Source organism: Muntiacus reevesi, chromosome 3, assembly GCF_963930625.1.
Source record: "Muntiacus reevesi chromosome 3, mMunRee1.1, whole genome shotgun sequence".
NCBI classification, from domain to species: domain Eukaryota; kingdom Metazoa; phylum Chordata; class Mammalia; order Artiodactyla; family Cervidae; genus Muntiacus; species Muntiacus reevesi.
Window position 1 is genome coordinate 66,937,607 of NC_089251.1, and position 14,145 is coordinate 66,951,751.

The 14,145-nt window shown below is 37.0% G+C and overlaps 1 protein-coding gene across 3 annotated transcripts in view; it reads left to right on the forward strand.

Annotated features, from left to right (window-relative positions):
- ASB3 (ankyrin repeat and SOCS box containing 3) overlaps window positions 1-14,145 on the forward strand; it is a 115,565-nt gene that overhangs the window by 34,814 nt on the left and 66,606 nt on the right. For 2 of the 3 annotated variants that reach the window (XM_065929298.1, XM_065929299.1), the window contains exon 3: window positions 2,409-2,567. The exons of the other annotated variant lie outside the window; for it this stretch is intronic. In XM_065929298.1, the coding sequence (XP_065785370.1) occupies window positions 2,409-2,567 (159 nt within the window). The remainder of the gene's footprint in view (window positions 1-2,408; window positions 2,568-14,145) is intronic. 3 annotated transcript variants of the gene reach the window in all.

Genomic DNA, 14,145 nt, shown 5'->3' on the forward strand with positions numbered 1-14,145 from the left:
CCAAGTTAATGTGTTGCTTTGAACTCTTAGTTCTTTATCAAGCTCTACAGCTATGTCAATATCTGCATTAATTTAAAAAGTACTCATGGGTGGATTCCCTAATCCAAACAATTTTGTAGATTGTTTTTTTAATAGCAACTAATACAATTAAGTTTAAGGGGGAAAAAAAAGTTGTGTTCAGATGGACCACATTATTCCGTTATTCTAAGTTTAACACATGGTTTAATTTTTAAAGTCTAGGCTCCCCTCAATATTTTGCTTGTTTTATTTTTCTAAATTCTTTGTTATTCTTATCTACTCTCCCCAACCCCTATCAACGTGAGTCACTTTACTATTATAAAACCAGTCAATCAAGTAACATTCAGCTCTGTTGACATTTTGCTTAGAATTAAATTTATTATTATTTTGGGCAGAATCAGCATCTCTATCATGTTGAAATTTTCTTTTGGGGAGCTATTTATGTATCTGTATTGAACCTATATCTCTGTATAAATGTTCTATAGAAAATTTCAACATATATAGAAATAGATTATAGTTTTTTTAATTTGTTTATTTGGCTGTACCAGGTTTTAGTTGTGGCATGCAAATTCTTAGTTAGAGCATGTGGGACCTGGGTCCCTGACTAGGGATTGAAACCAGGCCCCCTGCATGGGATTGCGGAATCTTAGCCACTGGATCACCAGGAAGTCCCTTAATGTGATAGTTTTGTGGATAGCTGAATAAATGTCCATTTCTGACTAATCTGGGGAACACTTTCTTTTTGATAGGAACTTTTAAAATATAACTATCTTGCCATTTAGTTGTGTATCTTATAAAGTTGGAGACTTTTTTAAATTTATGTTATAGCTTAGACCCCCAGTTTCAGTAGTGAGTTACGATTATAAGAACTACTTAAAACCGATGATGATTTTAGTCAGGAGCATTAGTTTTAATTCTGATATTTCAAGAAAGATATTACTTAAAACTTTTAAAATTTGTCTACTTTTTGTTTTTATCAATACTCTCAGAAATGCCTTCCCCAGTCACCTTACAGCCCATCCCTCTATTGTGGGTTTAGAATCTGATTGTTTTGGAAGCAAAGTAAGAAAGTCACTTAATATTACCTTTTGTTGTGGAGTTTCAGAAAATTTAATGTGGACATTATTTCCATAACTTGAATGTTACCAAAACTTAGAGATTTTCCTAACAAACCCCGGAAAACTTAAAGTCACTTAATTCATAAGTTCTATATAAATTGTACAGTTCAATTTCTTTGGAGTACATTTTATTATTTTAGAAATGCAGTCTTCATTAATGATTAGAATGTAGTTTTAGCTTAGAAAAGGTGTATTTTAAACTTCTTTCATCTTATTAGTTTTTTTTTTTTTAACTAATCAAGACAACCAACACTTTTACTTTTATTTGCATTTATTTTCTGTGGCATTTTTTCCCCGGGCCGTAAGTTTTTGTTTCTTCAGTTTCTTCTGGGATATCTTTTTCTTCTGTGCAACCTCCTTTTCTGGTTTAGGAACAATCTGTTCTTTTTCAGTAAGGATCATCTAAATGTGGCAGGGAGAGCTCGTGTAGGGGTTGATCCGACCATGAGCTCTGTAAGTCCTCCGCCGCATCTTGGGGGCTTTGTTCACTTGGATGTGCTCAATGACCAGAGAATCGACATCTAAGCCCTTAAGCTCAGCATTACTCTCTGCATTTTTGAGCATGTGTAGTAAAAATTCAGCACTCTTTTTGGGCCACCGACCCTGCGTCCAGCCCCACTGTTTGATCTGTGCACACCTACCAACTCCACCATTGTAATGACGGAATGGCACACATTGCTTCTTTAAAGTGACATCTTTCAGATACTTGGTGACTTTTCGAATATGCTTACCCTCTATGGCCTGGGCAGTTTCACGAGTATTCTTAAAGTGAACATGAAGATTTGAACCTCTTATTTGCATGATTTTGTGGGATTTTCTGGGTCGAGTGAATAGCGCACCATTTTTAGGGGTCAGCTCAGTCTGCTAACTGGAAAGATCTTATTAGTTGAGTGCAAAGAAATAATGCTACGGATGAGACCATTTTCCTCATGGAAATTAGGAAATTCAAAAAATCAAATTTATTAATAGTTCCGTAAATCTCAAATCTTGCTCTTATATTTCCTTTTAATTCCTGCTACTCTCTTTCCCTCAATTACCAAAAAATAGAGGAGAAAATGAGCATGTGGGCAGAATCTGTGTTAAGACTACTGGAGAGCTGTTTACACTGTGACCCTTATAGAACTTTTTCTTGGTTTTCTAGAGATTTAAACTATAAGACCTCCCATTTATCCCTATCTTTTAATATTTTATTAAATTCTTCTTAGAATCTTTGCTTTTTATTTCCAAGAAACAGAAGTGATATCTTCTAATTGATAGTTTATTCTTTCATAGATTCATCTGAGAACTACATCAAGACAAAGACTTTTGAGGGCTTCTGTGCATTACATCTTGCTGCAAGTCAGGGACATTGGAAGATCATACAGATTCTTTTAGAAGCTGGGGCAGATCCGAATGCAACTACTTTAGAGGAAACCACACCACTGTTTTTAGGTGACGTATGTTATTTGTGGTACAGATAACAATTTTTATTTTTTTAATTTTATATTTTGCTTAAGAAACTAAGCCAGATTTTCCCTCAAGCTATTGTACTTATGGCAAATATATTGCCATTTCTTTGATTTTGAAACCAGAAAGGTGTTTTTAAATGTTCTTCTTCATTTTCTACCCTTGAGGGATAGCATCTGGGAATAATCTTTTTTGGGGGGAGGATATCATTAAATGTCTGTTTAAAGTTGTAAAATCTTTTCAAAATTATAGTCACCATGATTGTTCTCAGTGTTGTTCTGAAGACTAGGTAGAGTTTAAATTGTAGCAGTAGTTACAAGGTTACCTGTGAATGTTTTATGTTTAATGCTTCTGTGTTTTCTTAGCATTTAAAAATTAAAGTTTTATGGAAGAAATTAATGGGCTAAATCTTTAATGCCAGTTAATTTGTTGCCTATATGGATCACTATTCAGAGGCCAAATTCTAAAGGGCATATTTCCAGTACCTGTCTTTTATTCTTTGCTCCTTGTCTTTCATCATATTTGTCTTCAGGCACATTGTGGTCCATAAAGTTTAGTGGAACATGAGAAAATTAAGAGAATAAAATATATAGAATCAAATTATTTGGACTATAGTTTGGTCCTGCCACATGTTATTTGTTAGTTCACTTATTTACTGTATGATTCAGTTTCCTCACTTAGAAAATGAGAGTAATAGTACCTACCAAGTCTTTATTAGGTGGCAAATGTCTATGAAAATAATTTTTTCCTTGTGAATTTAAAAATACATAAATTCTTAAAATTTGTGTTCAGTAGAATTCATCCTTTTTAGTGAACAGTTGTATGAGTTTTGATGTATGTATAAAAATGTGTAATGACAGTGACAATCAAGACACAGGAGAGTTCATCACCTTCCAGAATTTCACCATATTTCCTATTTTTATCAGCGTTCCCTCCTAACTTCATGCCTACAACCACTGATCTGTTTTCTGTTTTCATCCCTGTATTTTGCTCTTTTTTTTTTGGCCATGCTGTATGGTTTGGGGGAATCTAAGTTCCCTGACCAAGGATTGAACCTGGGCCATGGCAGTGGAAGCCCAGAGTCCTAACCACAAGACTACCAGGGAATGCCCCTGTAGTTTGCTTTTTAACAGAATGTCATAAATATATGGGCTTCCCAGGTGACTCAGACGTAAAGAATCCACCTGCAATGTGGGAGACCTGGGTTCAATCCCGTGGTTGGGAAGATCCCCTGGAGGAGGGCATGGGAACCCACTCTAGTATTCTTGTCTAGAGAATCCTCATGGACAGAGGAGCCTGGTGGGTTGTAGTCTATGGGGTCACAAAGAATGGAATAACTGAGTGACTAAGTCCATAAATATATATGAAATAATACAACATGGGACTTTTGAGACTAACTTCTTTGACTTAGCATACTGCTTTTGAGATTCATACATATTGTTGCATGTATCAATAATTCTTTAATTTATTGCTAAGTAGTATTCCATTGTATGACTGTGCCACAGTGTATCCATTTACCAACTGATGGACATTTGAATTGTGATTTTCAGTGTTCAGTGATTATGAATAAATTGCTGCAAACTTTTGTATGTAGGTTTCATTTTAAATATAAGGTTTCATTTCTCTTAAATTAATATTTAGGATTGTTAGGTCATGTGGTAAATATATACTTAACTTTGGATAAGTTTGAAAGTGAAGTGAAGTCACTCAGTCATGTCCAACTCTGCGACCCCATGGACTGTAGCCTACCAGGCTCCTCCGTCCATGGGATTTTTCAGGCAAGAGTACTGGAGTGGATTGCCATTTCCCTCTCTAGGAGATCTTCCTGACCCGGGGATTGAACCCAGGTCTCCTGCATTGTAGGCAGATGCTTTACTGTCTGAGCCACCGGGGAAGTCCAAGTATATATTTAACTTTGGAAAAGTTTGGAAATTTCTTACAAAGTGACTTTGCAATTTTGCATTCTCTCTAGTAATGTTTGAGTTCAGTTGCCCCACATCCTTAACATGTCACTTGGAATTGACAGCTTTTTCTTTTGCTTTTTTTACATTTTAGTCATTTTAATAGGAATTAGTGATATCACATTGTGATTTTAATTTGTATTTTTCCTGATTGATAATAACATTGAACATCTTTTCTTGTGACTATTTGTCATTTTTCCTTTTTTTTCCTATTCTGTTGTTAGACAAAAGTGTGTTTTGTTTTGAAATAATTTCAGATTTATGGAAATAACATTACAAAGATTCTTATATACCTTTCACCCAAAGTTTGTTCTTTTGCCTTTGTCCACTGTATCATTTTTTCTCACTGTATACCCATATGTTGTTTATTGGAAGCATTTTTAGATTAAATTCTACACATAAAGCTTCTTTACCTACTTTTGTGTGAACTTCCTAGAGGCAGTGAAATTCTTTTATATATCTGCCATAAAATAATCAAGATCAGGAAGTTAACATTGATGCAATACTTTGTTTAATCTACAGATTGTATGTAATTTGCAGATTTCTCAGTTTTGCCAGTTGTTCCACTACTCTCCCTTTTAGCAAATTTTTTTTGTTGGTTCAGGATCAGTCCAGGATTATTATTATTTTTTTTTTTTTCAGGATTATTTTTTGTATTTAAATGTTATGTCTCTTTAGCCTCCTGTAACAGTTTTTCAGTCCTTATCTTTTATGATTTTAACATTTTTGAAGAGTTCAGGCGATTTGTTTTGTAAAATGTCTTTCAGTTTGGGTTTTTCTCATGTTTTTTCTTGATAAAGTGCAGATAATGTATTTCTCTAGGAATACTAGGGAAGTGAAATGACAGTGCATTTTATCAGGAAGAAAATGATCTATTACTGATGCTATTAACTTATAAAAGTGTTTTGAATACGTGATATATACTGTTATGAAGATGTTTCATGGAAGCCTTGCTGTAATATGATTTGCGTTTCCTGAGGGGGAGGTTACTTTTATATAAAGTTTCTTTTTTTTCCCCCACATTCACATTTGATCCCCCTTGAATATTCTGTACAACTACATAGAAAGCTTAAGCTTTCAATGGGCTGTGCTGTGTGTAATCTTTATTCCAGTTGTTATCTTCAAAAAATCTAACATAGACGCGTGAACAAAATGAACTAGAGCCTGTCAGAGATAAAGGATGCAGAGTATTAAAAGAGGGAAACAAAAGTCACTCTGAGATGACAGGGGAAGGTATTGTGTGTAGAGTACTGTATTAACAGTAACAATAATGTTTATTTACATTATTGTAAATAATAGAACAGAAAAGTGTACTAAGCCCTGTGTCAGGTGTTTTAGATGAATTATTTTACACTGTGATTCTATGAAATATGTGCTATTATTATTTCAACTCTCACAGATGAGGTCGTGTAAAAACACTGTATTTTAGAATCAGGAGTGCTATATATAAGTTTTGATCTTGCTGTCGTCTGTGTATTGGTTAGAATAGTGTTGCCCAAATTGATTCAGTGAGCTAATACATGTTCATTGATGGAAGGATTCCAGATCAACATACACTTGAGAAATGCTGTGTCTTGTATTCCCCAATGCAGAAAAACAGAAAACAGTACCCATGTAGTTTTATGTGTCTACCTAGTCTGCTGTATCCGCTGTGCTCCATGTTATCCTGTTTTACTATCTTCAAAGTTCTTATCGCTAGCTGCAGATATTTATTTGCTACTTTATCAACTCCCCTCATTAGAAAGAATGTTCCATGAGAGCAGGGATTTTATCTTGTTCACTCTCCTAACTCCCAAACTTAGATCAGAGGATGGGATACCATAAAGTGAAAGTGAAAGTTGCTCAGTCGTGTCCTACTCTTTGCAACCCCATGGACTATACAGTGCATGGAATTCTCCAGGCCAGAATACTGGAGTGGGTAGCCTTTCCTTTCTCCAGGGGATCTTCCCAACCCAGGGATCAAACCCAGGTCTGCCGCATTGCAGGCACATTCTTTACCTGTTTGAGCCACAAGGGAAGCCCAAGGGAAGCTTTACCAGTTGAGCCAGTAAATTGGAGTAGAATGTAAAACCAAAGGTCTCTGAAATGGTTTCTTAAAAAACATTGCTTGTTTTAACTTTAATCCTGAAATGTTAGTTTGATCACTTAGTTTACAGTTTCAAAATACAACAGTCCCATTTATGAAATTCAGTAATTATTATCTAAGTATCGGGAGCAAATTAGAGATGCAGAGTTTTTAGTGATTTATATTTCAGGATATAGTTGCGTTAGTCACTCAGTCATGTCTGACTCTTGTGCAACCCCATGGACTGTAACCCACCAGGCTCCTCTGTCCATGGAATTCTTTTTTTTTTTTTTTCATTTATTTTTATTAGTTGAAGGCTAATTACTTTACAATATTGTAGTGGTTTTTGCCATACATTGACATGAATCAGCCATGGATTTACATGTGTTCCTCATCCCGATCCCCCCTCCCACCTCCCTCTCTACCCTATCCCTCTGGGTCTTCCCTGTGCACCAGGCCCGAGCACTTGTCTCATGCATCCAAGCTGGGCTTGTGACCTGTTTCACCCTAGATAATATACATGTTTTGATGCTGTTCTCTCGAAACAACCCACCCTCGCCTTCTCCCACAGAGTCCAAAAGTCTGTTCTGTACATCAGTGTCTCTTTTTCTGTTTTGCATATAGGGTTATCATTACCATCTTTCTAAATTCCATATATATGTGTTAGTATGCTGTAATGGTCTTTATCTTTCTGGCTTACTTCACTCTGTATAATGGGCTCCAGTTTCATCCATCTCATTAGAACTGATTCAAATGAATTCTTTTTAACAGCTGAGTAATAATCCATGGTGTATATGTACCACAGCTTCCTTATCCATTTGTCTGCTGATGGGCATCTAGGTTGCTTCCATGTCCTGGCTATTATTAACAGTGCTGCGATGAACATTGGGGTGCACGTGTCTCTTTCAGATCCGGTTTCCTCAGTGTGTATGCCCAGAAGTGGGATTGCTGGGTCATATGGCAGTTCTATTTCCAGTTTTTTAAGAAATCTCCACACTGTTCTCCATAGCGGCTGTACTAGTTTGCATTCCCACCAACAGTGTAAGAGGGTTCCCTTTTCTCCACAACGTCTCCAGCATTCATTGCTTGTAGACTTTTGGATAGCAGCCATCCTGACTGGTGTGTAATGGTACCTCATTGTGGTTTTGATTTGCATTTCTCTAATAATGAGTGATGTTGAGCATCTTTTCATGTGTTTGTTAGCCATCTGTATGTCTTCTTTGGAGAAATGTCTGTTTAGTTCTTTGGCCCATTTTTTGATTGGGTCATTTATTTTTCTGGAATTGAGCTTCAGGAGTTGCTTGTATATTTTTGAGATTAATCCTTTGTCTGTTGCTTTGTTTGCTATTATTTTCTCCCAATCTGAGGGCTGTCTTTTCACCTTACTTATAGTTTCCTTTGTTGTGCAAAAGCTTTTAAGTTTCATTAGTTCCCATTTGTTTATTTTTGCTTTTATTTCCAATATTCTGGGAGGTGGATCATAGAGGATCCTGCTGTGATTTATGTCGGAGAGTGTTTTGCCTATGTTCTCCTCTAGGAGTTTTATAGTTTCTGGTCTTACATTTAGATCTTTAATCCATTTTGAGTTTATTTTTGTGTGCAGTGTTAGCAAGTGTTCTAGTTTCATTCTTTTACAAGTGGTTGACCAGTTTTCCCAGCACCACTTGTTAAAGAGGTTGTCTTTTTTCCATTGTATATCCTTGCCTCCTTTGTCAAAGATAAGGTGTCCATAGGTTCGTGGAATTTTCTCTAGGCTTTCTATTCTGTTCCATTGATCTATATGTCTGTCTTTGTGCCAGTACCATACTGTCTTGATGACCGTGGCTTTGTAGTATAGTCTGAAGTTAGGCAGGTTGATTCCTCCAGTTCCATCCTCTTTTTCTCAAGATTACTTTGGCTATTTGAGGTTTTTTGTATTTCCATACAAATTGTGAAATTACTTGTTCTAGTTCTGTGAAAAATACCATTGGTAGCTTGATAGGGATTGCATTGAATCTATAGATTGCTTTGGGTAGAATAGCCATTTTGACAATATTGATTCTTCCAATCCATGAACATGGTATGTTTCTCCATCTGTTTGTGTCCTCTTTGATTCTTTCATCAGTGTTTTATAGTTTTCTATGTATAGGTCTTTTGTTTCTTTAGGTAGATATACTCCTAAGTATTTTATTCTTTTTGTTGCAATGGTGAATGGTATTGTTTCCTTCATTTCTCTTTCTGTTTTCTCTTTGTTAGTGTATAAGAACGCAAGGGATTTCTGTGTGTTAATTTTATATCCTGCAACTTTAATATATTCATTGATTAGCTCCAGTAACTTTCTGGTAGAGTCTTTAGGGTTTTCTATGTAGAGGATCATGTCATCTGCAAAGAGTGAGAGTTTCACTTCTTCTTTTCCTATCTGGATTCCTTTTACTTCTTTTTCTGTTCTGATTGCTGTGGCCAAAACTTCCAACACTATGTTGAATAGTAGTGGTGAGAGTGGGCACCCTTGTCTTGTTCCTGATTTCAGGGGAAATTCTTTCAATTTTTCACCATTGAGGTTAATGCTTACTGTGGGTTTGTCATATATAGCTTTTATTGTGTTGAGGTATGTTCCTTCTATTCCTGCTTTCTGGAGAGTTTTAATCATAAATGGGTGTTGAATTTTGTCAAAGGCTTTTTCTGCATCTATTGAGATAATCATATGGTTTTTATCTTTCAATTTGTTAGTGTGGTGTATTACATTGATTGATTTGCAGATATTAAAGAATCCTTGCATTCCTGGGATAAAGCCCACTTGGACATGGTATATGATTTTTAAATATGTTGTTGGATTCTGTTTGCTAGAATTTTGTTAAGGATTTTTGCCTCTATGTTCATCAGTGATATTGGCCTGTAGTTTTCTTTTTTTGTGGCATCTTTGTCTAGTTTTGGAATTAGGGTGATGGTGGCCTCATAGAATGAGTTTGGAAGTTTACCTTCATCTGCAGTTTTCTGGAAGAGTTTGAGTAGGATAGGTGTTAGCTCTTCTCTAAATTTTTGGTAGAATTCAGCTGTGAAGCCATCTGGTCCAGGGCTTTTGTTTGCTGGAAGATTTCTGATTACAGTTTCAATTTCCTTGCTTATGATGGGTCTGTTAAGATCTTCTATTTCTTTGGGCTCAGCTCTGGAAAGTTATATTTTTCTAAGAATTTGTCCATTTCTTCCAAGTTGTCCATTTTATTGGTATAGACCTGCTGGTAGTAGTCTCTTATGATCCTTTGTATTTCAGTGTTGTCTGTTTTGATCTCTCTATTTTCGTTTCTAATTTTGTTAATTTGGCTCTTCTCCCTTTGTTTCTTAATGAGTCTTGCTCTTGGTTTGTCAATTTTGTTAATTTTTTCAAAAAACCAGCTTTTAGCTTTGTTGATTTTTGCTATGGTCTCTTTAGTTTCTTTTGCACTTGTTTCTACCCTAATTTTTAAGATTTCTTTCCTTCTGCTAACCCTGGGATTCTTCATTTCTTCCTTCTGTAGTTGCTTTAGGTGTAGAATTAGGTTATTTATTTGACTTTTTTGTTGTTTCTTGAGGTAAGCCTGTAATGCTATGAACCTTCCCCTTAGCACTGCTTTTACAGTGTCCCATAGGTTTTGGGTTGTTGTGTTTTCATTTTCATTCATTTCTATGCATATTTTGATTTCTTTTTTTATTTCTTCTATAATTTGTTGGTTATTCAGAAGCGTGTTATTTAGCCTCCATATGTTTGAATTTTTGATAATCTTTTTCCTGTAATTGAGATCTAATTTTACTGCACTGTGGTCAGAAAAGATGACTGGAATTTTTTCAATTTTTTTGAATTTACCAAGACTAGATTTATGGTCCAGGATATGATTTATTCTGGAGAAGGTTCAGTGTGCACTTGAGAAAAAGGTGAAGTTGATTGTTTTGGGGTGAAATGTCCTATAGATATCAATTAGGTTTAGCTGGTCCATTGTGTCATTTAAGGTTTGTGTTTTCTTGTTCATTTTCTGTTTAGTTGATCTATCCATAGTTGTGAGTGGGGTATTAAAGTCTCCCACTATTATTGTGTTACTATTAATTTCCTCTTTCATACTCATTAGCGTTTGCCTTACATGTTGTGGTGCTCCTGTGTTGGGTGCATATATATTTATAATTGTTATATCTTCTTCTTGGATTGATCCTTTGATCATTATGTGGTGTCCTTCTTTGTCTCTTTTCACAGCCTTTATTTGAAAGTCTATTTTATCTGATATGAGTATATCCTGCTTTCTTTTGGTCTCCGTTTGCGTGAAATGTTTTTTTCCAGCCCTTCACTTTTAGTCTGTATGTGTCCCTTGTTTTGAGGTGGGTCTCTTGTAGACAGCATATATAAGGGTCTTGTTTTTGTATCCATTCAACCAGTCTTTGTCTTTTGGTTGGGGCAGTCAACCTATTTATATTTAAGGTAATTATTGATAGGTGTGGTCCCGTTGCCATTTACTTTGTTGTTTTGGGTTCACATTTATACAACCTTTCTGTGTTTCCTGTCTAGAGAAGATCCTTTAGCATTTGTTGAAGAGCTGGTTTGGTGGTGCTGAATTCTCTCAGCTTTTGCTTGTCTGTAAAGCTTTTGAATTCTCCTTGCTGGGTACAGTAATCTAGGTTGTAGGTTATTCTCTTTCATTACTTTCAGTATGTCCTGCCATTCCCTTCTGGCCTGGAGGGTTTCTATTGATATCAGCTGTTATCCTTATGGGAATCCCTTTGTGCATTATTTATTGTTTCTCCCTTGCTGCTTTTAATATCTGTACTTTGTGTTTGATCTTTGTTAATTTGACTAATATGTGTCTTGAGGTGTTTCACCTTGGGTTTATCCTGTTTGGGATTCTCTGGGTTTCTTGGACTTGGGTGGCTATTCCCTTCCCCATTTTAGGGAAGTTTTCAGCTATTATCTCCTCGGGTATTATCTCACGGTCTTTCTTTTTGTCTTCTGGGACTCCTATGATTCGAATGTTGGGGCGTTTCACATTATCCCAGAGGTCCCTGAGGTTGTCCTCATTTCTTTTGATTCTTTTTTCTTTTTTCCTCTCTGCTTCATTTATTTCCACCATTTTATCTTCTACCTCACTTATCCTATCTTCTGTCTCCTTTATTCTACTGTTGGTTCCCTCCAGAGTGTTTTTGATCTCATTTATTGCATTATTAATTTTTAATTGACTCTTTTTTATTTATTCTCAATCTTTATTAAACATTTCTTGCATCTTCTCAATCTTTGTCTCCAGGCTATTTATCTGTAGCTCCATTTTGTTTTCAAGATTTTGGATCATTTTTATTATCATTATTCTAAATTCTTTTTCAGGTAGATTCCGTATCTCCTCCTCTTTTGTTTGACTTGGTGGGCATTTTTCATGTTCCTTTACCTGTTGGGTATTTCTCTGCCTTTTCATCTTGTTTAGATTGCTGTGTTTGGAGTGGGCTTTCTGTGTTCTGGAGGTCTGTGGTTCCTTTTTATTGTGGAGGTTTCACCCAGTGGGTGGGGTTGGACGATTGGCTTGTCAAGGTTTCCTGGTTAGGGAAGCTTGCGTCAGTGTTCTGGTGTGTGGAACTGGATTTCTTCTCTCTGGAGTGCAATGGAGTGTCCAGTAACGAGTTTTGAGATGGGTCTATGTGTTAGGTGTGACTTTGGGCAGCCTGTATGTTGACACTCAGGGCCATGTTCCTGCGTTGCTGGAGAATTTTCGTGGTATGTCTTGCTCTGAAACTTACTGGTTCTTGGGTGGTGGTTGGTTTCAGTGTAGGTATGGGGGCTTTTAGATGATCTCTTATTATTACTTAATGTTCTGAGTAGTCAGGAGTTTTCTGGTGTTCTCAGATTTTGGGCTTAAGTCTCCTGCCTCTGGATTTCAGTTTTATTCTTCCAGTAGTCTCAAGACTTCTCCAACTATACAGCACTGATAATAAAACTTCTAGGTTAATGGTGAAAAGATTCTCTACCGTGAGGGACACCCAGAAAGGTTCACAGAGTTACATGAAAAAGAGGAGAGGGAGGAGGGGGATAGAGATGAGCAGGAGGAGAAAAAGGGGAACTCAAGAGGAGAGAGACAGATCTATGCAGTTGTCTGTTCCCAAAGTGTTCTCTGTAGTCCAGACACCCACAATGATTCACAGAATTGGATTGGGAAGAGAAGGGGAAAGGAGGAAATAGAGGTGTTCTGAGGTAGAAAATGGAGAGTCAAAAGTGGGAGAGAGTAATCAACACACTCCTGAATAAAAATGGGGACTGAATATTGGATTCTTAAATGTCCAAAATTTATATCACATACTGAAAAAGAAAGATTAAAAATCTAGAGTAGAGGTTAGACTCTTAAAAATACAATATTAAAAACAAAAACACAAATTTTAGAAATATATATGAAGTTCGGTTTACAAATAGGGCTTCTCTTTTTTTTGCAAGATTATAGTGAAATGAAAATGAAAATTAAGGAGTAGTAGAGGAATAATAGAGGACTTTAAAAGAAAATAAGAGAAAAAGAAAAAAACAAGAAAAAAATTTTTTTCCTAATAAAAAAAATCATAAAAATATATGAAAATGAAAGTTAAGGAGTAATAGGGAATTTTAAAAGAAAATAAGAGAGAAAAAAAATAGAAAAGAAAAAAAAATTTTTTTAATTAAAAAAAAAAGTTAAAAATATATCTAGGAATTTCTCTGGAGCTGTTGCGATCATTGTGGGTTCGGCTCAGTTTCAGATAGCTCCTCGTTCCAGCTTACACTTCTCGATATCTATAGGCCCCTTCCAGTGTAGTCGGTGTTACCTACAGGGATTTTAATCTGTTGCACCGATCCCTTCTGAAGCGGTTCCCTTTGTTTATTTGGCTTCTATTTGGCGGTCTCTTCAGTGTCTAATTTCCACCCTGACACAGGCAGGCGGAGGTGGTCTCTTGTTCAGGTTGCTAGTTCTGTCGCGCTGCGGGGAGGGGGGTGCGCTGTTTTCCCCATCTAGGCTGCTCAGACTTCTGGCTGCTCTATATGGATGGTGCCCTGCGTTGCGTGCGGTTCCAGGTTTCGGGTATTCCACAAAACTGCGGACTCGGTTGCGCCTGCGTTTTGTACCTTCCCCAACCCGAACAACTTAGGCAGCCAGGAGCTTCCCGGGCGCACTCTCCCCAGGCGCGGTCCGCCTTCTTCCCTCCGGGTCCCAGCCTCAGTTTCCGCCCGTGCCAGTTGGGTGCGTGCACCTTGTGTTTAGCCGCGACCCTCCCGGCAGATGTCTACCATCCAGAATCTCAGGAAGTCTTTGGTTAGAAACTGGAGGCCTGTTTGCAGTGTGGTAGGGGATGCCATCTCTGGGGCCAAGTTTGCCCCTTTCCCCTCCATCCTGCCTCCTGCCTCCTGCGGGGATGGGCCAGTTAGCAGCTGGGTAGCTCTTCTCTAGACGTGCTCAGACCCTTTGTTCTGCGAAGGCCGGCATTGTGTTCGTGCTGGTTAATTTTCTCTCTCTCTTTTGCTATACCACAGTTTAAGTTGCTATCTCACAAAAGCTGCCTCTGATTGCCCTCAGGGCACTCAGGCCTGGTCCTT